Here is a 27,740-nt window from a genome sequence, read left to right as displayed (position 1 = left end):
CCGCCTTCCACCCCCCTCCCCCTTGAAGGAAGAGAGCGAGTTTCACGCTTTCCTCTGTCGTATTCGATTCTCGGGACCCATTTAAACTTCAGCTAATAGTTTTTTTTCCCACCCAAAGTCTATTCTTTGGTTTTAACACTTGAAACTCCGCACAGTAAATTCGGGACTGCAATTTTACCTCTCCTTTCCTTCTCCTTACCCGAAAGTCTTAAAGGTAAGGCCAATGAAAATGCGTTTTACAACAGGTGTACAGCACAATTTGCCTTTAGGTAACACAGCCAAACTGTTCGCCCCATTCTTCTTCTTACATGCTACGTTTAATTTAAGTAGTTATTTTGTCATGAGTGAGGAAAACTTTACTTTGTTCCTATGGCGTATTTGTCAGTTTGTTTATTTTATTTATTTAAATTGCGTTACAGTCAAATCCTTATTGCAGACTCTCAGGTGTAGCCGGGATCCAGTGTTGCGTTCAGGAACTTTGCGAATCATCAGTACTCGAAATTTACCTATCAGCGATTATCTAGTGCTTTTGTTTTTGTTTTTGTTTTTGTGTTGTTCTTTTCCTCGTTTACCCGTAAAGTCTTATGTTTGAGTCCATAAGGATCACTGTCTTAAACATTAGTTTATAGTTTGTAATCTTGCTGTGTATGTAAAAATCCGTTTTACCTGACGTAAAAAAATATTTTATGTCAGGTGAAGTGCCTTTACTTGACATAAAGGTAACTTAATCAGGGATAATTGAAATTGTGTGAAATTTTTCATGAATGACACATGAGTTTTCTAACAGCTTTTGCCTAAATGTCTGGATTGCTAGTTTTGCCACTGCGTGTATTCGTTTAATGTTGATGTTCGAACGTAACAAACTGATAGTAAACGCAGCATTTTTGACGTCCTACAGTCATCCGTAATACTTTCAAAACTACGATAGTGATCACCTGATGGTACAAACAAATTGTTGCTTTCCGTCTAGCTGGCCTATGGGTGTGTTAACATTTTTTAACTTACAACGAGAAGCGCATGTCAAAGAAATGAAACGGACACTATAAGTATTTCAAACAATACTAAAATCAGGGTTAAGAAACTGTGTTTTCAAGAAAAAAATCGTTTAATTTATGGCCTTTGATTTACATTATAACCAGCTAAAATGTGAACTTAACAAAAATTATGTGCCTTTTACAACATAGCATATAGCAAAAAAAAAATTAAGTAAGACATTTCTGCTTGAATTATTTTTTTAGGTAAAATGTTACAGCTAGATCCTGAGATTAGGATACAAATTCCTTCCAAATTATTTCACTCAACAAGGGATCTTTAATGAATAATCAACCAGTTTCAATGGCTCGACTAAATGCCACACAACTGACACATATCAGACCTCTTTATTCAGTCCAAAGGTCACATTCATTACTATAGAGCATGACATTTTTATCATTAAAATCTGTGACAAAGAACAATGCACTACAACTGCCTATATTATTTTTCAAAGGAAACATAGTTAAATCCCAACAGTAAGATATACATTATTTACCATTTCTGATGGAACCCAGTCTTTGCACATGCTAATTAGGCATGTTCTCACATAATAAATTTATTGGATTTTAGTACAGAAGTACATGAAAACATGATTAACAAACTAGTTGGTTGATTAAAAACAATCTATTCATCTTCATGTAAGTCAAAATTGATTCTGCGAAGCCAAAATCTCAAAAATAAGCACCCAGCTTTTATTAACTTGATTAAAAAAAATACAACTTATATTCTCAGTTTATTCACGTTGTCATGATAAATTCTTGAAAGTGCAACCCGCAGTCACAGATAAAACATTGTTTTTGTGGGAATGATGGAGCTAGTAATCGTCACTCAAGCAACTTGATAAAAATTGTCTGCTGCTGATGCTTTAAATTACCTACTAACTTTCTCTTGGTAGACAAGACACAACATTTCTATGTTCGGCATAGCTCTTTGGAAGTCGCCAATGTATGGTTGGTGTAAATGTCTTGACTGCCTCTAATGACTGAGGTATTTCAAAAGTTTTGCCATAATTACTTAAAAAAGTGTTACTTTCAGTCTGCCTGGCTTTAAATGTCCAATTCGAGCAGGAATTGGAGTAAGCTATTCATGCTAGAGTAAAATGTGTAATCCACCTGCTTACTGTGAGAAGACTTTTATCCTCTTGTTATTATTTCAACAATAAAAAATGTCTGTCTCAAGAGTCCTCACAAAGCCAATAATTATTTGTGATGATATGCGTTAAATTCAGCTTGACAGGACGTTGACACAGGTATAAGATGCTTTTGATATGACGACCTATAGTAAAAACAGCACAGTGTCACAGTAATGATAGATGGATTATTAAGAAAGATGTGTAACTTGATCCACTTGCCTTGCTTTTTCCAACAACTTGCCAGTCAGCTTTTAGATTGTAGTTTTGCAACTGTGTTACCCTAATAAGAATAATGGATGGTGGTCCTTTAGCTTCCACGATGTAACCTGAAAGATCGTCAAGCAGCTATGTTTCACTTGTGGAGAAAACATGCATCAGTTTGCTGTCATCCTGCTAATCGGCAGCATACAGCAATAAATGAATAAATTAAAAAAACAAAAGTTGGTCTCTCTGGGACATTCACTATCACCTCCCTGAAAGAAGATTAGCATGTTGGACAATGTTGGTAGTTTGGAAACCACAACCTTCTTAAAAACCTGTGTACCTCGGTACTGACCCGCACCTAACCCTGACTGATGGAACTGCTGCAGATGAGCACATGAAAGATTGGTTTTGTGGTGGAAGAGATCAGGGAAATTAGTAATGTGCACCTTCTTCCTGTGTGCCTAATGCCAGCTTGATTGTATTCTAAAATAATTTTGGTTATTTTGCTAACTCTGACCTGGGTCACACATTGACTGATTCAGGTATGTGTTAATTTAACACAGTAACAAAACTATGTTAATTTAGCTACATGCAGTCTGCTTATAGCAATACGGCAACTTTTTAATCTTCCATTGGCCTCTGACTTGAAAAACAGTTTGTGACCCAGTGTTTTAAACTATTTAACTCTTATCCCTTAATCATCAAGCCACCATTGGGGTTATCGATGTTACAAGTGATGCATCTTGGGCAATACCTGTTGAACTAGTTTTTGTATTTTGATGGCTGTAAATGAGCAAAAAGTATATAAGGTAAGGACAGTAGATTTACATGAGTGGACTCCTGCAGCTAAATGTCCAGTAGCTTCTTTCTAGTGCTGTTGTCTATCTTTGGACAACTTTAATATTTACAGGTGTTACTTAACCGTATGCATAAGTTGACCTGTGGTTGTCTGTCAAATGCTGATGAAGCTTTAAAAGATAAGGGCTTGCCGAGAGATCATGTTGCCATTATAAACAGCATCTCATGTGCCGTGGCCTGGGAAAGTCAGGTGATTTTTCTTTCCACTTCCATTCTGTTTTCAAAACTATTGAAGATGTTAACTGCTCTGCTGTCTCCTCGTCTTGCTGTTGAGAGTTTTGTAGTACAAGTAACTGGACACACTGTCATATTGCTGACATATGTGCTGCCGGTGTTTTAAAAACTGACCCTTGGAATGATCTAACTTGCACTGGCAAGTTGATCATTTTTTTTTAGAAAGATTTTCATTATGCAGTCATACTTTGATTGCAAAGCTGACATGATTTCATTCTTATAACCCACTTTGTTTGTATGTGTGTGTACGTGTTTCTACGTACTGCGAAGACACGCCACACCTTCGATAAGTCCTGTTTAATTTTTTATTTATTTTTTTTAAACAGTACTGAAAAGATAGGAGCCTGCCACGTGTTTGATGTCAAGATCTGACCTTCTCAGAACACACAAGTAAAATTCGCCTTTCGCTACTGTGGAAGCAGTTCTGCTCTAGATCAAGAAAACGTCATTTTTATGGGGTTTAATTATAGTATAACAAAACAGGTTATACATTTCTTTCTTTTGGTGTTGTAATAGATTTGCTTTTCATTGAGACAAAACAGAAAGTTGCAAGATGAGCCAAGTATTTCAATGGCTTAAATATTCACATGCATATTGTATGCGTGTCACACAGATTAGGCCTTTCTGTTGTACTGTTTGACCGATGTATATCATGGAGCTAAGGCAGAAAAACAACACAATTAGGTGTCCTGTGGCTTTTTTTCCCTTGGTACAAAATACATTTTCTGACTGCAGGGTGCTTGTAGGGTATATTTTGTTTGCTGAAGTCAAACTGGTCATTAGTTACACAAAAACTGCCAATTACTGTGAGATTTTTCTGCTCTCTCTCTCCGTCAGTGAATATGTCATTAGAGGGAGAACTTTTGCAGTAATTTTAAACAAGATTGTATGTTGCTAATGTTCTTACTGGTAATTTTCCTTTGTTTTATATATATATATATATATATATATATATATATATATATATATATATATATATATATATATATATATATATATATATATATATATATATATATATATATATATATATATAGATTCTAATTGTTTAAACCCATAACTTTAACATACTTCCATTAAAGGAATAATGTTTAATGGTTACAGGTACATCTCTAACCCAGTAAATATTTCTTCCAAACTGTTGCAAAATTCCACAAAATTTCTTATCAAACGATCCCCTTCATCCACATGAAGCTGCCTCGGGGTAACTAGACCCGATTGTTAGTAATTTAAGTCATGACGCATCAGAGTCCTGGGTAGATGGCGACTGGTTTCTATAGTTACTGTCAACAGTCTGGACTTTTGAGTGCTTGTTGCGATATACTCTGGACAGTGCCAAACAAAATGGTGACCCGTCTTGAGTCCTCTTACGAGGAGCCACAGCTGTTTGCAGGGACGAGGCGCATACTGTGCACAAATAGACGACTTATTCACGTCATAGTTTACATACTACAAAATAGATATTTGGCTAGCAGAAAGGATAATTCTGTCATTTCATGTAGATACAGATAAATGCTCAAGCTAGCGGTAGCTCTTATACATCCAGTAATAAAATACAAAAGACTTGATATGTTACTGGACTGATGCAAAGAACTGATCATTAAACACTTTTGCTTTGGGTCTGAGTATTGCTGACACATCATCAGTCTCTCCAGAGATGCTTTAAAGAATATGCAAAGAGCCCTGTAACGCAGTGTACATATAAAACACAAACTGAATTATCATTATTATTTTTTAATAAATAATTAACAATGCTAAGCCTCGTGGGGGCACAAGTAAAGCCTGGTGGCTCGCCAGGCTTAGAATACACTGAGGGAAATCCTGGACTAAAACTAAGATAAAATGTAATTGGAAAATATTGATACATAGTTTTTAAATTTGTGTTTTTGTTTGTTTGTTAGGTTTTAAATACTTACCTGAAAACTGTGGCGAGCATTTTTATTCCAGCAGCTTGAGTCAGTACTTTGTAGAAACATCCTTTGCTGCAGTTATAGATGCAGGTCTGTGGCGGCATGTTTCTACCAGTTTTGCACAACTACAGTCTAAAATTGTCACCAGTTCTTTACAAAATAAAAATAGCTAAGTCAGACTGGATGGAGATTTATCTATGAACAACAGTGTCTAAGTCTTGCCAAAGACGTTCAGTTAGATTAAGCTGTTCTATTGCTGGAAGGTGAAATTTTGTTGCAACTTCTAACAAATTGCCCTGTACATCCTCCCATCCATTGAGTTTTCTCAAAAAATTATTTTCCATCATCCTGTTTCCATTTGGTGATGATGTGTTCAGGGACATGTTGATGTCATTTTGCATGTAGACCAAAAAGTTCAGCGATGGTCTCGGCTGACCAGAGCATCTTCTTCCACATTTGCCATTTTCCCTACGTGACTTAGTCCAGCCTAGAACACATAACTTCCTGAGGTTTTCTTTCTTCACTGATTTTCTTCTTTCTACTGTTCCCCAAGTCCCTTTTCTGTGAAGTGTACAATTAACACTTTTCCTCTCAGCTGTTTTCTACCTGAGCTGTGGCTCTCTAAAACTCTTCATGGACCTCTATCCTATCTCTGTGGTTAGTGCTCTCCCTCGAAGGCCATATCTGGGTACGTTGTACCATATTCTTTGCATTTTTAAATTTTGCTATCTAATGTTACATGCTATCTAATGTTTAAGCATCTTCTGAATGCAAATTATCACTTTTGGATTTTGTTTTGGGTGTATCAGAGTACAGGGGGTTGAATTCATATTCATGTTGCATGTTTCATTTTCATTTCTCTCATCAAATGGCTTTTTTTTTTCTTTCTGGTCCATCACATAAAATTCAAATAAAATAAATTGAAGTGCATTGTTTCAACATGACAAAATCCTAAAAGGTAACTGCAGGAAACTGTCAGTAGTTTTACATTAATAATTTGTTTTTCATTTAGTTTTAGCTTTCTACTGTGTGTGAATCAATGCTACATTGAAACTTTTGACTCACAGTTACAGAATGTCTCTGCAGCTTGATTATTTCTAACAGAATGCTCCCCCGCCTTTGGTAGAAATTGCTCTCATGAGAAAGGACTAGACGACCTGTGTATAGAGACAAAACTTGCTTTTCCATTTTATCTTTCCCTCCCCTGCTAATAAAAGACGAGCTCTGATTGTTTTCAGAATGCACGGTGAGCGAAGCGGTTCGCTGTGTCTTCTCCTTTTGCAAAAAAGCTTTGTTGAAAACTAATAAATGTCTGTGGTTCTTTTTATGTAGAACCACAGACCTACTCATGTGATGTTTTTTTTTTCTTTTTTTCTTTCCACTTTTATGCTTAAATGTCAGCATGTTGTCTAAGGTGAAGCAACCTGTAAAAAGAGAGCATACAGCGGCGTTTAAAATAACCAACATAACGTGGTTAATCATAGGTGGTTAATCATTAATATAAATGAGAGCCACAAGGAATGAAAGTGGGCCTATAGGAGCAGTGGCATGATAAAGGCTCTTTGTGGTTGTGTTTGTGAATAGAGCGGCCGGAGGTTTAACTGGAGTGACGTTGGTACTACCCACACCATGTCAGCGATGGCCCTGCTCACACTGAAGGGATTTAATCCGACGACATCAAACCAAAACAGAAGCTTAAAAGACATAAAAGCTGCACAAATCTAAATGTTGAGTCTGTTTGGAAGCAGTTGTTCCATTTTTATTTTCCAAGAACTATGTTTGATTCGACACTTGTTTTTTTTTGTTAAATCGGCCAACGGAGCCGATGATCAGCAAGCTGACAGAAAAACGTTTGATTATTGAGGGAGGTCAAGTAAATGAAATCTGTCTAAAGGAAAAACAACTAGATGGATGCTGACACATCTTCTCTGTAAGGCTGAGATTTTTATGGAAGAAACAGAAAATGCATAATTTACATTGACAGCTTCTTTAACCTCACCCTTTAAATGATTAGATAAAGATGAGATGTTTTTTTCTCACCCTCGGTAGTCTACCTGTAAACTTAGCATTATTTATTAGGCTGCACAATCATTTACAGACCCCCAATCAACATCCTCTAGTTAGACGTATTGTGTTTATACTGTTAAGGTGCCCTTTAGCCAGTGTTGCTGGCCTAGCCGTGTTCATCAAACTGTGCAAGTTGTTCTTTTATGTCAGTGTACCTCATGTCAGGCTTTCTTTTACCTAGTTCATTCCTTCTCCACCGCTTTTGTGGAAAAACGGTGGAAAATGTATTCCTGCTGTTGTTTATCATAGAACATTTATTTAGAGGACAAAAGATTTCCAGGTTCTTCCACAGACCTTTCTGCTGCTCATGGCAAAGATGTTCTATAGGGCTTATTTGATGACCATTGAGGCTGATTTTGTAGTCTCTCCTGTGGGGATCTGAGCAGGCTTTGGATCATGCGTCTGCAGAAATGCCAAATGACAACATGTTTACAGTTTGAGCTAAAATACCCGTGGTGTTTAGCAAACTCCACACATTTATGTTTGTATTTTGTAGGAAATAAGGAGAGTTGTTTCAGTCAAAATGAAATCATACTAGTGTTTATATTGAGGCACGTATTTTGTAAAGCAACTTTATGTATTTCATGAACTTATTTATTTTTTTAAACTCCATTTTAATTTCTGGTTCTTTTTATGCGACATATTTTTATATTCAAACAAAGGGGCAGAGTTTCCTCTGTGGGGGTGGGTTTGGTCAGAGTGAAGCAAACGTCAACATCTTCATGAGGGTGTAGCCTCAAGTTATATTAGGGCTTGAGCTGACGTACCGTACCGGCCAATGTAAGAGGCGGGAATCTCTTTGGAGTATAGGAACTTGTCTCCGTTTACTTATAAGCTCTTGACAATCTGAAGGGACTGATCAGAACACATGAACAAACCATAATTACCCAGCTCCAAAGGGAATGCAAGGCCTGTCTTGCCCACATGACACCTGGCATGCTGATGTGGCAGAAGCGAATAAAAATCGGATGTTGAATGGTGTCACTCAGTTTCATTAGCAAACCAGCACACCATCTTCAAGTTCTCATGTTGCCATTGTCATGTTACCCGTTAAGCAATTTTTCTGACTGGTTACATGAACCCAATTGATTCATGATATGGCGCTGGACAAACCGGGCATAGGGGAGGGGAACACGGTGCCATGACTGGCCGTTAAGGTTGGAGGGACTGGTTGTTCAAAACAGATGTGAATTCACTTGGTCAAGTTCTGCACCACCAGACCTGCTCCAAATAAAAAAACTCTACTGCCTTCCCCCTGAATATAGGAATGTGAGCTGAAAAGAGCCTGAAATCAAAACAGTTAAAAAAAAATAAAAGTCCATGAAATATGTAAAATAGCTTTAGAAAATAAGTCTCCCAAATAAAACACCATTATGGAATGGATAAACATCGAAATGTATGCATAAATCCTGAAATAAATGAATAATTCCTGCTCAGAGACCGTTAATTGGTTTATTCCGATTTTTCAAGGAAATACTGATTTTGTTTATTTATGATGAGCATTGTTCTATTGTTTGTGATTAATGCATTTTTTGTATTTTTCTAAATTTAAAATTTGTATGACATCATCTTAGATACTACACCGCCATGCAAGATAAATTGCATAGTGCAGTAGATAATTTCTGTTCGTTTCTCCACTTAAAAAGACTAGAAATTTTATGTGGTACATTATTTTTAAGGATTTCTTTTTCTGCCATTTTTATGTTCAACATTGCTAACATATAATCTATTTTTTTTATCATCTTTATAGCCATGTTGCTGCCATCGTCTCTGCTGCTCATTCTCAGCTTCCTCACCTGGAGTCCCAGTGCGACACGGGCCGGTAAAATCATCGTGGTCCCACCCATTATGTTCGAATCGCACCTCTACATCTTCAAAACGCTGGCGACGGCACTACACCAAGAGGGCCACGAGACACATTTTCTAGTTTCAGAGGGCCGTGAGGTCCCGCCCTCTCCTCACTACCATTTGCAGCGCTATCCAGGGATCTTTAACAGCACAACAGCTGACAACTTCCTCCAGTCCAAAGTCAGCAACATCTTCTCAGGCCGCTTGACATTTCTTGAACTGTTCGACATCCTTGACCACTACTCTCAGAACTGCGATGCTGTTGTCGGCAATGGTGAAGTAATGAACCGCCTGAAGGAGGCCAAGTTCGACCTGCTGCTGGTGGACCCCAATGAAATGTGCGGTTTCGTCATTGCTCATATCTTGGGCGTGCAATATGCTGTTTTCAGCACAGGCTTGTGGTACCCTGCAGAAGTCGGAGCGCCGGCGCCGTTGTCGTACGTGCCAGAATTCAACTCGCTGCTGACAGACCGCATGTCCTTAATGCAGAGAATTGCCAACACGGGCGTCTACCTGGCACAGCGGTTTGGAGTCCATTACATTGTGTTACCAAAATATGACCGGATTATGAAGAAGCATGGAGTAAAGCCTTACGCGGCCATGGCCGACTTGGTGCAGGGGAGTAGGCTGTGGATGCTGTGCACTGATATGGCTCTGGAGTTCCCAAGGCCCACCCTCCCTCATGTCGTCTACATCGGAGGCATCCTCACAAAACCCCCGAGCCCACTACCACAGGTCAGTGCAAAGATGCATGTTTATGGTGTGAAAAATCTATTTGCCCCATGAAGATTTTCTCAGTTTTGCTTTTTCGACATACATTTACAGATCATTAAACGAATAATAATATCAAAGAAAAATCTAGAAACTGATTTTGCCGTACTTCTTGCCGTCATGCCTTTTCATGGGGGAAATTTGTCCCGCTGTTCTTTGCAGAGCTCTCTTATTCGTGATTACTGCTTAATCATTAACACTTCTCTTAACTGAGGCAAGTGACATCCGAAATTATAAATACCATTCTAGGTTCTTTTATGTAATTCTGGATGAGTTGTTGATGAGATCTTGGATTAAGTTTGGTAGACTGGCCGCTTCTGGGAAGGTTCATCACTGTTTTATGATTCCTTGACTTCAGGATGATTGCCCTCAGTGTGTTTTGCTGGAGTCCAAAAGCACCACAAATGCCTTCAACTCCTTCAAATCATTTTCAGAATAATAGGATGTCAATGAGATTGTTTCTAATCGTTGATTGAGTTTCTGTAGATCAGGACATTATGTGCTGCTCTTTGAAAACTTTTAGCCTACTTTATGTCTGTCACTCAGATTCTGTTAAACACTTTTCGTAGTACTACAGGTCAGGCAATAATCTGAAATTAAGCTCAGCTGTCCAGAAAAAAAAAGAACCACTGATTAATGGTTTAACAAGCAGAGCAGTTATATTATCACATACGGTCACATTGGTGTCGATTGCTCTTTTCTCTTACAAGATGAAATTATAATTTGAAAACAACTTTACGCATTTTCTAATTTTAACCTTAATCTGGTACTAAATCGTGTTTGATCCTAATCTGTAAAGGGTCAAATACGTTTTACAGCAGCAAATAAAACATGGGCTGGAAAGTTACTGCTTTGAAAAAGCTGCAGTTTCTAAACTATTCTAATTTTTCATCATGCCATTGTTACAGTTCAAAGTTCCTTCATTAAAATGCCAGAGAAGGTTCTGCAGCGAGTGGAGTTTGGAGCAAAGCTGCTCCACACTCGCGCCACTCTACTTGTTTCAGAGCACCACCACCCCATTCTGATTACACTGAAGACAGCCGGCTGCAAGCTAAAGGGCAACACCAATTTCTGTTATTAATGTCTGTTGAAAGCTAAGTTAACCAGAGTGCAGTCAATTTAACTGAACCCTGATTATTGGCCACCCGATATTAATATTAAGCAGAGGCATTTTTATGATCCTGACAAATTTGGAGCTTATCTCAGTCCAGAAACAGGCACTTTTACAAGAACAGTATTATAGATTGTAAATAAGTTCACATTAACATAATATGGATCATACCATTACCTGTACTATGATGGGTTTTGTATGTTAAACAAATAAGCATAATCTTTTTACTTGGCTGTTTTAATTGTGACTAAGAAAAGTGTGCTAATTTGCTAAAATAAATCATTAGAGCATTTTGTTATTGTTATAAAAAATATAATACTTGGAAACTGACTACCCATCCTCTGACAGATTGCTCACAGAGACTCATTCTGCCTCATAAATACGATCAGTTTATGTAAAGTTGCTGTTTAGCTCCGGTGATGAGCGTTCCACCCTTCACTTTTCATAGTGTGTGCCGTTTAGAGGCACACACCGTCCAAAATACAGTCATCGTGTTGGTATAAATTAATTCACTATACAAAACGAGACCGGTTCGATTTTCTGTCTAGTACACATCCAGTGATATGAGATAGTTAAAAAAAACAACTATAAACTATCTGACTTTCTTTGGCCTCAAGAAAGTCAGGCTTGTCGAAGGGAGATGGAAAAAGTAAGAAGTTTTAAAAAGTACATATTTGTACTTTTTAGGATTTCCACATTTCATCTTGTTGGCATTAATTAATTTGCTCTGTAAGAGAAGAAATTCTTGTTTTTGCAAATAACCGCAGAAATGTTTTTGATCAGCTTAATGAGTCAAGCTTGATAAATCCATCCAGCCTGACTGTGCGGAGGAAGCAACTTTGCTGTTGCTTAAGTAACAGCAGAGCTGCTTCCCCCACAGAATGCACTTTTTTTTTCACCTCTCCCAGTCCCAGCTGGATTTCTCTGGCTCAGGATAAAAGTCTTCTAATAATTATCTCAACGCTGAGGTCTGAAACTATCTGCAGAAGGAATTACTGTGGCTGTTTGGCTTTTACATAAAAGTGAATAGATCGATGTACACATTTAGTTTTAATATTGATCTAAATACAGTAATACTGTGGTATTTCTTTACAAGAATGTTATCCTGTGGGACTCTCATACTCTCATTCCACTACAACAGAAGTTGTAGAAATCTACATTTCTTACAGGCAGTGCCATAAATATCCAGAGCTAAGTGCTTGTAACCATGGCACTGAAATACAGTGCTGCATGAAGACTTGAGTGTAACTACGTCATTATGGAAATGTGTTGCCTCACATGCAAAATTTGTTTCCTGCTCCCTCATTGACTGAGGAGAGGTTCATTGTTTTGAAGTTGTACTTTGGAAAATACTTTTTTTTTTTTTCCTTCCCACATTGATTTTTTTTCTCTAACTGATATTTCTTTAGCATCATCAGTCCCTGCTGGTTTTAGGTTACAAAATATATTTACAGTAAGGGCTAAGAACCTGTTCCTGTTTCACAAAACAAGCAAATTTGTTTCCTAAAGTTGTCTAGCATTCAAGTACAATATTTTTAAGTTTTTGTTTTAAAACACTGAATTTGCACACCGTTAATAACTTATCCCTGTTTGGGGTTTTTTTAGGGAGTCTTTTCAGCTTTTCTTTCAAAACATTGGGTGTGTTTCTTCTCGGGTTTTTTTTTTTGTTGTGTTTTTTTCTTTCTTATCACTATGTATATCTTATCACACCCTGCAACAGAGTGAGCCTTCATGGCCGAGGTGGGGGTTAGGACGGGCTAGAGCTGAATGCACATGGTAAATTTTAAGCAGATGATAATGGGAGCTATGGGGAGCAGAGGCGGGCGGTGACGGGAGTTAGTTCAACGTTTGGGCATTGAGAGCGCGGGCCGTCGGTATCTGCTGCTGGGGGTTTTAGGAATGCCACTCGAGGCGAATAGGGAGCATTGTGCCGTACTGTGTGGAGGGAGTCATAATGGAAGTGGAGGGAGAACGCGCTCATTGTTCTGAGGAGAACTCTGGGGACACTGGGACTCTTTTTAAGAGGTCACTAAGGCTGCGTTGTAGGGATGGTAGGGCTGATCCGCAGGGACACTGGGCCCAGTGTGCCCATGAGGTTGCTCGGTGCCAGGGCCGACCTGAGCTGCTGCAGCTGGACCGACAGTCCCTTTCCTCTAATTGTCCTGTTCTCCTGTGACTTCAACATCCTTAATTAGTCTGTAAGCACTGCTCATCGATACAGACTCCCATAACAATTTACCTGTGGTGCCCTCCTGAATGCTTGGCAACCCCAACCAAGAGGGGCAAGGAAAACTTAAAATAGATTCATCTTTTTTTTTTTTTTTTTTTTTTTGCTGTATCTTTCTTTATGCCTTATCTACCTCTCTTGACATTCTGCTCACTAGATAGGTGGGAAGAAAAACTGAAGTTATTCTTCAGTCTTGGTTGTCTTTGTTTTGGTAGTTTTAAGACTTGAAGTATATCTCTGACTCTATAGACAGGTTTACACCAATAGACATTTCCCCCTCAATGCACATCCACCTTTCTCTGATGGCATGTTCTTCTGTATTTCTTGGGTTTCTTTACGTTACAGGAACGAGGGATTTTACTGAAAATAACTATTTCTTAACGCTGAAAAACAGTCTCAAATTAAAGGTTGGATTTGTCATGAAGAGATTATACTACTGCAATAAAATAGCTATATATTTGTAAAGGGTTTTAAATAATGTGGGTTGCAATGTATATTTTATTTGAGAAAATTTCTAAAAAAATGTTATAAAAAAATTAATTCAGATAAATATCTACTCTGCTGAGTCGAAATGGAGAACGTCTGCAGTTTTTTTTTTTTTTTTTTTTTTAGCTCCTCTTCATGCCTATTCAGAAATAATTCACATTGTGTAACGACATCCTGTAATATGACAGCCGTGGTTCCAAGTAGCGGGCGTTCTCAAAAATGAGAAGAAGTCCCCTGACGAGATCGTGGAACCAGTTTTTGTCTTCCAGGAACTCAACCTGGACAGAAGTAGCTTCCTGCCTTAATGTCCCAATGGGGCTGAGTGCTCAAAGAAATCTAGTTCAATTAAAATTCAATAACAAATATAAAATCCCACAAGCTTTCTGCCTTATTTTTACTTCTTACTATATGCTATATATAGTCATACAATGGTGGAACATTATGCCAGATCCGACAAGTAAAGTTTTACAAATGTATCCTGAACAGAATTTTTTTTTATCAACTTTTTTTTAAATAACAAACTGATATCACAATTGTGCTGAGAAGCAGTTTTGAAAACATCTACAAAAAATGTTTACAGTATTAAAAAGAAAGAAAACTCCATTTTGCTTGTTAACTGGTGTCAGTTAACCAAAAGTTTAGCATTTTGTGAAAGAAAGATTACCCACATTTGTTTGTGTGTTTCATGACAAAAAAAAAAAAAAAAAATACAGCTTGTCATTGTCCTGTGAATATTTTGCTGTTCTAGACATAGCACTAATAAAACAATTTTTATTAAAAAAAAAAAAAAAAGTTTTTTGTCATTCATTGCTCTCCATACTTTCAGAATAACTAAAGATACGTCTTTGTTAGTCGACACTTTTACGTATTTTCCCATTCATTGTGCAGTTTCTTAAATCTGCAGCTGGTCTATAAATTTGATATATTGTGCAGCTCTTTTATGCAGTCCGTTTTAATAATCTAAACTTGTGTAACGCTCACAAACAACCTGATCTTTCGCAGACTGTGCATCAGAAAATGTATGTAATTTATTACACAGATGGTCAGAGTAAGGGTCTTAAGCTAAAATTGAAATATTAAATTTATTCCCAAAAGAAATATTTCTTTGGTACCAACTAGAGAGTAAACACTTACGCATTCCAACATCGCACATGCTCTTTAAGCTCTTTAATAAAGCTATTGATACAATAACTTTTTCTCAATTTGTAAATCCAGAAAAGAATCACTGAGAAATAAATACTGTTCTTTTTTTTTTTTACTATCACTTTATATTGTCCCTGTAGGGACATTTGCCTCATTGTAATTTGAAACATTTTTCCTTGAAACATTTTTCCTTAATAGTATCAAATCAATCAAACATAAGATGGTTTGAATGATTGTGAAGAGATGAAGAAACAAAGTTCGGGTTGTACGTTAGCATGCTGTTCTGGATCTGTAGCTTATTGTGGCTATTTTGTCTCTGTTCCTTCAGTCTTTTCAGGCCCTGGTGAACGACACAGCAGAGCATGGCTTTGTGGTGGTGTCGTTTGGCGCTGGAGTCAAGTATCTCTCCCAGGACATTGCTCACAAACTGGCAGGAGCTCTGGCCCGTCTGCCACAGCGTGTCATCTGGAGGTAATGCTCGCATGCACCCGTTCATCTGTCACAGAATAATGTTTGAACAGGACTTTTTTTTCATATATATATATATATATATATACACTCATCATTCTTGATGTCACATGACGTGGAACCCCGTAATCAGCTATATAGCTGGTCAGGAGCATTGTAAAATAAAGGCAGTGCTTTGTCCCTCAGTGCCGGGTTGTTTGCTAAGGTCAGAGTCCGGACCCACCCACATGTACGTAATATCTGGAGTCATCTCATGCGCAGTGATCTCCTTTACATCATGAGACTTGCCTCTGCCAAACCTGATGACTTCCATTTTTAACAAAGGAACTATTTCATTTTAATTACTGCATCAGATCACAAGAGTATAAAAAGCTGGATTAGTTTAGTTTATTTTCTAAACTTCGTCTTTGCTGGTGTATTGTAACACACATGAAGACGGATAGCTACAATAATTGCCAATGTGCTTTCGTAGGTATGACTGCAAAGTAAGGTAGGCTTTAGGTAAACTGTGGGAATAAAAGCATGAGACATACACTGGCCTTTATTGTAAGTACAATATAAGAGAAGAAATAAAAGATTGAGAGTAAAGAGAGAAATGGAGGGGCTGTGATTTCAAACATAGCCTCTGAGCATGTTAATGCTTAACTCTTATCTTATGTAGTCATTGATTACAGAGACCCAGATCTCTGAGTTGTTCTGATCCCATACAGGATTAGGAAATTCATTGTAAAACTGACTGGCCTCCAGTATAATGTCCTCTCCCCAGGAATCCAACAGTAATACTCATCACTCTTAATCACCTTTCCATCAAAAATGTTCTGCTGACATTTATTTAGGAATATTTGTGAGAACAAACATTACCGGCTCCAAATTTAGGGACAACTTATATCGATCGTCATGTTTTCTTTCACCTTTGCTTTAATGTTCCATAATGAATTATAATCGGATTATAGATTAAGTTTTGTTGATGCTATATTTGTTAGTTAACATATATAACACACAATAAGTAAGTACCTATGATTAGGAAAAGTAATCCCACATTTTCCCTTCACTCACTTTGTGACTTAGTCTTTTTTTTTTTTAATGAACGAATCTTTGTTTAGACTCCACACCTCATGAATAAACACACAAGAAGCGGTGAAAGGATAAAGTTCAAAGTTGACAAACCACATTCCTAACTTTGTAAAGATAGGACGGACGACAGGGAAGAGAATGCCTTTTCTGTGCAGGAGATAAGAGAAACGATATATGTTAAACGTTTGGGTGTGATTTAAGAAGCAGATATCAATAATCTTGAGACTAGATGTGCAGCACATTCTTTCTGTTCTTTTATACGTATAGCAAGCTCAGTAGTTCTCATAATTAAGATGCAGCATGCTGTCTTTCTCTATTTTTAATGTAAATATGAGCTAAAAATTGGTGCGTTGTTTCTCTCCTTTACTATAATTTAGCAAACTAAACCACTGTTATTTTGGAAACTGGATTGCAGTTGTAAAATATCGAGAAGCTGATGTCAGTTATGCAGCACCCAGGGAAGTTGACTATTTGTTGTGAACATGACTCTGATAAGATTGTTTTTTTGTTGTTTTTTTTTATCGTGCCACAGGAGAGAAGTATCCCAGTCACATGGAACACGACACCTTTTATTGCTCCCATTTACTAAATGTTCCCATGATCTGCATATTTACACAGCCAAGCCTCACATCCACATAATGGTCATGTACGCCTTGTTCAACTGCAGGGTAGTTTTTGTGTTGCCGCGTCACATTTAATTTCTTTTTTTTTTTGTTTTGTTTTACATACAATCAAAATTAAATCCATGAACTGATGCATAAATGAAGACAAAGAGAAGATTCTGTTTAAAGGCTTTCAGTGTTTATTAAAACCAAGAGGATGTAAGAGATGGAGGGCCAATGTGTTCGAAAGGGGGATCAAACCAAATGAATTGTTTCATTGATAAATGCCTCCATGAATGCCGGCTTTGATTGGCACGACAATGAGACGAGGCTTTGTTGACTCTGGATAAAAGACTTTGAGTCACGGAGGGAAGCAGACAGAGATGGACAGATGGAGGTTGTTTTGTAGCATGCATATGCATCGTTAACGGAAATGCTTTACACGCGCACTCTTTCACATCCACCGATCTCGCACTCTGCTTGCTTTCACACAATGACAAGTGTTAAGGGTCTGTGTCATGCAGTTCAGTCACTCTTTGCCAGTTCAACCTTCTGTAACCTTTTGTTTTCTCAGATTCACCCGTTAATGAAATTTGCCTATTTTTACTATTGAGACATTGTGTCCATTCCAGGATTTTTTCAGAAGAGCAGCATACTTTGATTAAACATTTCATTTGATAGTGGCAAACATAATAAAAAGTGCTCAGCTAAAAAGGTTTTGGGGTTATATTCCATATCCCTCTATTATGGAGGGATCGGTTTATAGTCATGATCAGCTCCAATGTGATCAAAGATCTGCCGATACCTGTGGGTTCTGGTAACATTGCGCAACACCTGTATGTATTGCAAAAAGCTCCAGTAAAGTTGTATTGATGAAAATACTGATATGCTCTGAAGAGACTTTAATTTTCCCAAAAATGCATTGACTTCCCCAAAGAGAAAAGACTCAACATTTTATGGACTCATCAGACTTAAGATCTTTCTTTTATTCTCCAAGCAATTTGTCAGGCAACATTCAAACACTGTAAAGCTTTGTGGCTCAGGGATCATGGTATGCCGGTGTTTTTCATACTATGACGTTTGGCCGATTTGTTGTATACCAGGAATACTTAGTTTGAATAGCAGGATCATTAGTCAATGTCACGCTACATCAGCACCCACTTTCTGCACCTGTAGCCTGCAGAAAGAAAATAAAACTATATTACTCTTTATCTTTATCTGGTCAAAAAAAAGCTACATGTAAAACAACAACCTTATATTTTAGCTTTAGATATAAATAATAATCAAGCACAGCAGAGTTAATTATTTTGATTTTACATTTTTTAGATTTAGAGTTTAGAAGTGGTAAAAAAAAATCATCATGACTACTTTATTTTTGCAATTGTTTTGAAATAGAAAAACCAAAAAAACAAACCAAAAAAACAGATTGGTTATGACATTATTTTAAATGATTTACCAGGTGCAGTTTGCAATATGAATAGTTGTTTTTTTTTCTTTATACATCAATCCTCTTCCCCTCAGAGCCACAGAAATTGCTGAAAAGACTGCTGCCATTTACAGTGCCAGTTAATATTAAACTCTAATACTTAGATGCATTCCATTCACATTTCCTTCATAACTTGGGAGTCATCCAGTTCTTTAACTAAATCATTGTGAAACACTATTTTATGAACAATGTATTTGGATAGGCAGAATTTATTTTCTTATCCTATCGTTATCTAAAGAAAATAAATGGTGGTGAACACTGCATGCAAAATTTATCAATTTTCCATAGAGATTTTTTTTTTTTTTTGGGGGGGGAAAGAAGGAACTTCTGTAAATATAAAAAAAATCCACTCATTAATCATTTAAAAGCTTATATTTAATCAAATAAGATTATACCATTGTTTTATTTACCCACAAGCACCACCTAGTGGCTATTGGTGGAAAGAAAGTAGCTACAAAATGTTTAATATTGATGTCAAAATCCATCAAGAAAATATATACATGAAAACATTTGACAAAATGTAACATTTATTGCTTGTTTCATCATTGATGACTGTATGTTTCTATAATGCAAAGCACTTTAAACTGCGTTGTTGCTGAAAATGTGCTGTACAAATACATTTGACTTAACGTGATACAAAAAAATCTAACCCGAGTCCTTTACTCACTGATTAAATAAGATAAGTAGACACAGACAGTATCCACGGATCTTTCTGGCATTGTTTTATTGTGCATACATGGCATCTATTAACTGATGCATAAGCGACCGAGCTGACAGGCTTGTTAGTGGTTGGTCCATGAGGTGTGTGGTTATGCAAACAATATGACATCATGAGTTATTACTTTAGAACTTGCTTCTGGTGTGAGTAATGTATTAATATTTTCCTCCCTTTGTACATCGAGCCTCAGTGTGAGTGTATAAAAGGATGTTAAAACAACTGTGAACTTCATTGAATTGCAATTTACCTTGTTAAGAAGTTTTGTTAGCACTTGCAGTTTAATTATGCTGTGCACAATTAGGGGATTGATTTTAATGGCTTCTCGTTTAACTGTACATGGAAACCTTAAAAACACATGTCTAAATCTATGTGTACTTTGAACAATATTTACCTTCTAGACATTTTGAATAAATACCTCTGCTTCAATTCTGAAACAGGGGTGTTTATACAAAAACAGAAGGAAATAAATTTTTAGTTTGTATTGTTAGGACCTTGATTTGTCTAAATCTTAGCATTTCTTATGGCTGAAAAAGTATATATGCAAATAATTTCAGTCACTCGCATTGTGTTGCATGTGCCACAGACATGGTGCATTTGAAAAATATTGCAGGTTGGAAATTAACCACGTCCCAATAGTAAAAAAAAAAAAAAAGATTCACCTTTCTTCTGTGTGTCTCTTCTGAACAACTTGTTTCAGTGTCGGGTCCTTTCACTATGATTTTCCTTGTCTTTCTTTTAGATTCTCTGGAGTTGCACCCAGTAACCTTGGCAACAACACCAAGCTTGTTGATTGGATGCCACAGAATGACCTATTGGGTGAGTGCGTACCATTTATATTTAGCCTGGTTTTGTGTACTGTGTTTCATGGTCCCTGAAAAGAGCATTTCATTGTAGAGTTGGCCTGAATTCAAAGTCCAAATAAACAGACGCTGTAAAACACTCTTGTCAAATGAGATTGGCAGCCTTGGCCATGCTGATAACTCTATGAACTATGGAAAACACAGTGCAATGGTAAAAGAAATAAAAATAAAATAAAAAATCAAGTAATAGTTAAAATAGATTTACCGCCCAGCCAATAGATGTATAGATAGACAGCTGGATAATGGGACTTACCCGGTTGTACCTGATAGACGTTTCAGAGACTCATTAGCCACTTTAGTGGTGAAATCTAAATGCGAATGCTATCCGTGTTCTGCTCTAAAGATGTGTGAACAAAGGTTAGAAAATATTTACACATTTTCATGTTTGACCTTTTTCAAAGGTCAGAGTAAGTGACTCTGTTGACACAAAGGAAATGCATGTTTAGGTTTGCTTTGTTTTCATAAAGAGGTGATAAAATCAAGATTTTATGGAGAAACTTTTGAAATAATGTGTTTTTAAAATGTATGTTCCACTTAAAATGATGAGTCTCTGTCACCTGCCCTGAGAACTGTAAATATTTATATCAAAACAGGAGTGCAGGAAACGCAGCATGTTAATAGTTACTAATAATTTCAACACCTATGCTTCCCACCATCCAGGCCATCCTCACACTAAGGCCTTTCTGAGCCACGGGGGCTTAAACAGCATCTACGAGGCCATGTATCATGGGGTGCCGGTGGTGGGTGTGCCTCTCTTCGGAGACCACTATGACACCATGACTCGTGTGGCAGCCAAAGGGATGGGAGTCATGCTGCACTGGAAAGACATGACGGAGGAAGATCTCTACGCTTCCCTCAGCAGTGTCATCAACGACCCCAGGTTGGACTGATTGGTGTTATCTTTACTCGTACATTTCTTTGTAAGCACCTCATGCAATGCTTTGAAATGTATTAATCTTTGTTTTTTAAATTTTGATTTTATGTGATAGACCAACACAAAGAAAATAATTGTGAAGGAGAAGAAAAGTTATTATACAAATAAAAATCTGAAACCACTTTTACAACTATTGATTTTGTTCTCCAACAAACATTTACAAACATGGCGTATGCAACAACCAGGGCCTGAAACATTTCAGGCCTGAGGTGCTGAAACACTCTTCCAGTGAAAGCTTCAGGAGGCAGTGGCTACTGCCTCAGGTGTAGCCACTGCCCAAAGCGCAGAGAAGGCGCATTTTAGTACCGCTGACACCCATGAGCGCTCCACTGTGGAGCGAACCTTCTGCTTCCTAAAATGCTGGCGGCAGTGTGTAACTTGTATTTGTCACGCCACTACCGTGGCTACCAAAAGTGACAGCTTTTCAACTCTCCACCTCACTCACATCAAGTTCTGCCTTGTCAAATTGTGTTTCTTTACTCATTTCTCTGCCGTTTCCATTGTTGACCATGAAATAACATTGGTTTGCTGACTCATTGAAATGCACCGACATTCACAAGGTAGCTGCATTCGCCTTCCATGGTTGAACATGGGTGTGTAGGGGGGCCAGAACCTGAGGTGGATGCAGCAAACGAGTTGCAGCTGCTATTTATAAAGGTGAAATTGATTTCTGGTGTGTGTGCTCATGGTTTCATAAACCAAGATTTATTTTGGTGCATGCCATTTTCAGCTTTTGGGTGTAGGTAGACTTAGACCCGACGTAATGTTCTACAATGTAGCTGGCAGAACAAACTCCAGTGTTTAAAGAAAGCCAAAGGAGCTCGCAGTTGTGTAGTTTGTAACGGGGAATGGTGTTCTCTGTATCTCTTTTTTTTCATAGTCAGAGTTGTCCCCATGTTTTTGTTTTTTTTTTGTGTGTGTTTTTTTAACCCCCATCTCTGCTGTCCTCCTGTTCCCAGGTACCGCCAGCAGGCTCGTCTCCTCTCCAACATTCACAAAGACCAGCCAGGCCACCCAGTCACCAGGGCTGTGTACTGGATCGGCTACATCCTCCGTCACAGTGGCGCTAACCACCTGCGCTCGGCTGTGTATGAAGTGCCCCCCTACCAGTACTTCCTTGTGGACGTCCTTCTTGCTGTTGCAGCTGCCGGCGCCCTCATAGTGTTTTTACTGCGTAGGTTGGTACGTCTCCTCAGGGGCAAGGCCGGCGACCACAGCAGAAGAGTCGACGGCAGCATGACCAATGGACACTGTCACTCTGAGAGCATTGCCAACGGGAAGCACAAACGCAACGGTTCCTTGAAAACCGAGAAGAAGATAAATTAGTGTTTCTGAATGGCGACGTGAGGAAGAAGTTGCCCTAAGGACTCAGTTCTAGGTTTGGTTCATTGCTTTGACAAAAAGCGTGGAGCAAAAGCTGTTCTTAGGTCTGTGTCAACGAGGCAACTGCTACTCAGAGCGAGCACAAGGCTGTAGGAGGATACACTGCGTTGTGTGGGGACAGCAAGGCATCGGGTGCTCCAAATCTGTTGTGTGTATGTGTGTGTTTAGATGAATGTTTGTGCTATGAGGCAGAATTAACAGAAAAAAAAAGAAGAAAAAAAAAAAACTATAACCACAGCTACAGCGAGACACCGCAAGTTGTTTTTTTACGGATGAAACAAAGGAAGGACACATCTATACAAGCATCTCATCTACTCCATGTTCCCTGCTGGCTTCCTCAGCAGAGGGAGGACCACCAAGCCTTCATCCTAGGAACAAAAGCAACAAATCAAACTGCTTTGGATTGATCCTGTGTTTTAAAGTGTCTGGTGATAACTGTAAACAGAAGAAAAATCTATTTATTGCTGCTTGAATGCATTTTAATGATGGACCTTTTTAACCTTGTCTTTATTGTTAATTTATTTCATCTGTCTGTCAGAGATGTGACAGCATGACGGTGGACGTACACTCCTTATTCCGAGATCGCATCTCTCTTTGTATTAGTGAAACAAGCAACTTTGACAGCAGCGATCGAGGATGAGTCAGAGCATCACTCATTTACGATTGTTGCTACCGTAGTCCCGTTTCTTCATTCTGCTTCCGTAATCTATTTATTGCAGTAAAGATTTCTTACCCTGTTGCCATTGTCAGGGCTGCACTTGACTTTGTACATCATTTCTCCATTATTTAGTTGTTACTTAAATTCTGTGCACTAATTTCAACTCGTCACGATTGCTAGCCTTAAATTACTTTTCCCACAGTTTTACTTTGATAAGCCTGGAAGACATTGCTGTTGCCATCCATGTGCAAACCAGCAGACTTTATAGAACTTATTATAATTTCAATGCTTGAATGAAGTGCCTTCTCAAGGCTTTATGTAAAATCTACAGGGCTCTCCACATTATTGGCATCTCTACTAGATATCTTAAAGCAGCTGTTGAACAAATTATTCTTACGCTTTACCATAATAAAATATGTGTTTTAGCCATTCTTCAAAAAAATGTTTTATGATCATTTAGTAATCATTGACCTGTTTCCCTTTAGAGTATGTGTATGAAGTCACAGAGGCCTATTTCAATACCTGATGGTGTTTTTTTTTATTAATTTTACATTTAATTTCTATGTCTAAGAACTATTCATAGGTAACCCAAAACTTTGTTTCCCTGGAGAAACATCACCAAGATGCCATTTTCTTTTAGCCAATATTCCAAATGGGGAAAAAAAGAGAACAAGTTAAGAAAATAAGTAGAAGAAAACTGCTACTCATTCAAGCTTGAAAATATCAGCAGCAGAGACAGTATTACAAGTTTTAGGAAAAACTTAAACTGTGACAAACAAGGTCACTTAGGAAGGAAAAAAAACAAAAACATTAAGCAGCACATATGCTACTCATCCCAGTTGAAGTTGACCAGTGTCTGTAAACGTCACAATAATGAAAGACTTCATACTTTCTAGGAGAATGTATACAGAAAGCAGGGACCTATTTCTCTTGGCCACTCTTCCAAATGGGAAAGGAACTATTACTATGTCAGAAAATGGGCTTTCGTTGCACCACGTTTAGCCCAAGATCATCTTCACACCCTGCAGTGGAAAATGTTGGTAAGAGAAGCATTACCAACATTAGTCAACAGTAAACTTCTTATGTGTCTGATTGTGCTGCTTGCAGTAAAAGATCAATTATTTTCTAACTTTAAAAAAAAAAAAAAAACTACCAGGAGGTGCCAATAATTGTTGAGTGCACTGTATGTTTCTCTGTCTTTTCTGTGTTTCGTCACACATCGTTAATCTTATTATGGGAATGAGATGGCTCTACGGTTAGCTCTATGAGATTCGATGACATTTTTGTTCTATGAAATTAGAACGTGCAAACAATTGTGTGTTTTTAAGCCGTCTTCTGTTACTTTTTTTTCCGTTTATCTTGTTTCTTGGCATTCCTTAGGAACAGATGGGTGAAACAAGATCAAAAGAAGCCATAGTGTAAAAAAAAGGGAAAAAAAAGATTCTTTTATAGTTTCTTGTAATGTGACACAAGCTAAAAGAAAGTATACATAGAGCTGGGAATATTCGGGCAACGGCAACCTCCGCTCATTGTAACACTTTGGCATCGGGTATAGTGTATGCTTTCTACTCAGACTCGTATAAGCTTCAATCACAGGTAAAAGCTGGGATCAGTGACACCCTCCATGCTTTTTGTAAAATATCCCTGAAATAAATTACTCTTTCATTTCAGTAGTATAATGTCACTGTGAACATTTTCAGAGAATCCAACCTTCAGGTTGAGAGCATTTATTCAGATGGGGGCCAAGCGTGTGGGGACAATTAACTGAATTACAGCTCCAGCAATTTTTGGCACCCCCAATATTTCCTTTATGATTAATTTCTATATTTGGTTTACTTCCTTAAGAACCATTTGTAGCCCCAAACTTTTTGTTTTTCTGCAACAAACAAATCTGACGCAGAAGCCAATTTCTCTTCACAGTTGGAAAAACAACAGAACCCAACGGTAAACTAATCCAGATAAATAACATGATTACAAGATGATGGCTAATCAGCTAAGTTCCTATGAAAACCCAATCAGAGCAATAATGAGAGAGGTTTTAAAAAAGCATAGAATTGCGACAGATGGATTGAAATGAGGATCCAACTTTTATGCAGAGTGAAAAAGACAAAAAGGGAAATAAAAATAAAAATTCTCCGACATCGACAGATGTAAAATTGCAGCAAATGTTCATAAGTTGTTCTTACACAAATTTAACGGGTGGCAATAGATTTTTTTTTTTTAGGGTGCTGTAAGTATTAAACTAAAGAAAATTTTCATTTGAACAACATAAAATAACCGACTTAAAGGGGGGGAAAATCTTGATCTCTCTCTCTATCTCTCTCTTTCTCTTTCTCTGTGAGCTACATTTACACTTGCACCACACAAACCAAGCCCTGCTGAAAAACAACAGACTCTCATACTTGAATCAACTTTCTCAGTAATCATCTGTCATGATATCAGCAGTCGGGCTCTGGTAGTAGGTGGCGTTGCAGGTGCTACAACAGGCTATGAACAGGGTCTGAAGTTTAGTACACGTTTGATATTCCTTCCTTGTCATTGTTTGCAGTATTAATATTGTAGCCCCGACCTGTAAAAGAAGGCGTTGATATTTTTTTCTTTAATGTCTAGATTCACATCACCAGTCCTGTGAAGTTTGTATGTCATCAGCTTGAATACTGCCTCCACTGGTGCACATACTTTGCTCTCTTCTTGGACCTCGGATGTAAAAGTTCTCCTTTTGTCTCTGACGCTGTTTAGATTTTTGTTTTACCCTCTTTACGGGATGATATCTTTTTTTTCTCTTTTGTTCCCCCTCCACGCCGACTTCCATGCGTGTCTTATGTTGTAAATAGAATGTAAACAAAATACTAACGCTGAATAAAAGTCAAATATTTTGTTTGCAGACCTGATGGAAACCTTCTTTCCTATCTTGCAAACATGGGAGGCAAACTTTGGGTGTGGAATGTCGGAATGTGGCGTTATCTTCGCTTACAGTAAACCTGCAGAAATTATTCACAAATATTGCTTCATTGCAAGTAAAATACATGTGGTTTAAATAAAAAAAAAAAAAAAAAAAGTGGGGCTAAAAATTGTGTTTGCTCAATGAAAACAACTGAGTGTGACAGAATATTTTAATCTAACGCAACTTCGCCGACAACGAAAGCTAAAGCTGAGCATTTCGCAGAGCGGACTTTCTCAGCTCGTTGTTTCTTCTCTCTCCTTCACAGACTTCGTCTCTGCCTTACAACAGTTGAGGGTGGCAGCCTGTCAGTTCAACAAAGGCTAAATAGAGAAGTCATTGTATTTTCGTAACAGCTAAGGCACAGCGTGCAGCCCGACAGAATGCAACACTTAGCTTTGCAAACAAAATGCAGCCCTTAAATTCTGGGGGGGGGGGAAATTATTTTCTCTAAAATAAATGAGAGGCTTGTTTTACTCTGAATTTAAGATAAAATGTCTCAAAAACAGTGATTCGCAAAAGCTTTGATACCCTCAAACTCTTTTACACGGCAACCTCAAAGCTCAGAATTTATTAGACTGATTTAGATTTTAGATTGTTTTATCTGATAAACTAACAGAGCAGTGGATAATTAGGATGCAGGAAATGTGTAACCTCCACATATCTGAATATGTTTGAAACCTCCTTCTCAGCCTTAAGCCTTCTCTTTCAGGATTGCCTTGTATTTTAGCTCCATCATCTTCCCATCAGGTCTCACCGCCTTTCTTCTCCCTTGTCCAAAGCTGGAAGAAAGTATCCCCACAATTTTGAAACCTAAAGCTGCTTTGAATTTCTCCTCAACTGTCCCCCTCGCCTGTCAGCTGCGTTCCTTGGTTTTCATGATGTTGCTTGTTCACTAATGTTTTCTAGCAAACCTCTAGGTCTTCCAAGAGCCCCTGCTTTCACACACCGAGTTAAAGATGCACACAGATGGACTGTTACAAACCCCTGAAGACAATTGGTTCCTCTGGATTCTACCAGGTGTGTGAATACCAACACGCATTGTACTGCTCTGATCCACAGTGATGCACTACTTTGTGTTGGTCTGTCACGTACAATCTCAATAAAAATACTTTAAAGATTGTGATTTTAACATGTAAAAAAAACAAACAAAAAAAAAAACTATAAATATTCAAGGGATGTGAAACTACATGTTTCTTCTCTGGACTAAAAGCTGGTTTCCTTTCAATGTATTGACGGAAGAAATATATTTAACTTTGTGAGACGTGACAAGATGTTCAGTGGCTGCAGCTGCTGGAGCCCATCTTCGTTTGACAAGGGATGTCTAGGCTTTCTGTCGGGAACTGTTACCGAGCTGCAGGAGGCTTTTGAAGGTATCAAATGGTTGAATCATCTAAAGTGGCCCAACTGCGCACACACATGCACACAAGTCAGGGGGATAGAGATAGGCTTATCTAATGCTGTTTGCTCGTGCTGAGTGAGGCGGGGGTAACAAAACACCCTGCCTGGTACCTACTTCACTCACTGGCCCTGTTAATTATTCACCCAGCCTGGAGGGCCCTGTAGCCCACATACACACACACGGACACACAC

At 38.0% G+C, this 27,740-nt stretch overlaps 1 protein-coding gene across 2 annotated transcripts; it reads left to right on the top strand.

Annotated features, from left to right (window-relative positions):
* On the top strand, positions 1-24,355 carry LOC103137882 (2-hydroxyacylsphingosine 1-beta-galactosyltransferase). Of its 2 annotated transcripts, XM_016671378.1 has the most exons (7): positions 1-214; positions 5,966-6,058; positions 9,188-10,020; positions 15,352-15,494; positions 20,111-20,187; positions 20,892-21,111; positions 22,125-24,355. In XM_016671378.1, the coding sequence occupies exons 2-7, from the start codon at positions 6,004-6,006 to the stop codon at positions 22,489-22,491; spliced, it is 1,695 nt and encodes a 564-aa protein (XP_016526864.1). In that variant the 5' UTR covers positions 1-214; positions 5,966-6,003; the 3' UTR covers positions 22,492-24,355. The 2 variants fall into 2 exon arrangements, with proteins under 2 accessions (XP_016526864.1, XP_007551916.1); XM_007551854.2 differs by lacking the exon at positions 5,966-6,058 and having other exon boundaries at positions 2-214; positions 22,125-22,491.
* Positions 24,356-27,740: the final 3,385 nt, after the last annotated feature.

Source organism: Poecilia formosa, unplaced genomic scaffold (assembly GCF_000485575.1).
Source record: "Poecilia formosa unplaced genomic scaffold, Poecilia_formosa-5.1.2 Scaffold44, whole genome shotgun sequence".
NCBI lineage: Eukaryota > Metazoa > Chordata > Actinopteri > Cyprinodontiformes > Poeciliidae > Poecilia > Poecilia formosa.
Note: the sequence above shows the minus strand (reverse complement) of the source record. Positions and strands in the feature narration are given on the sequence as shown.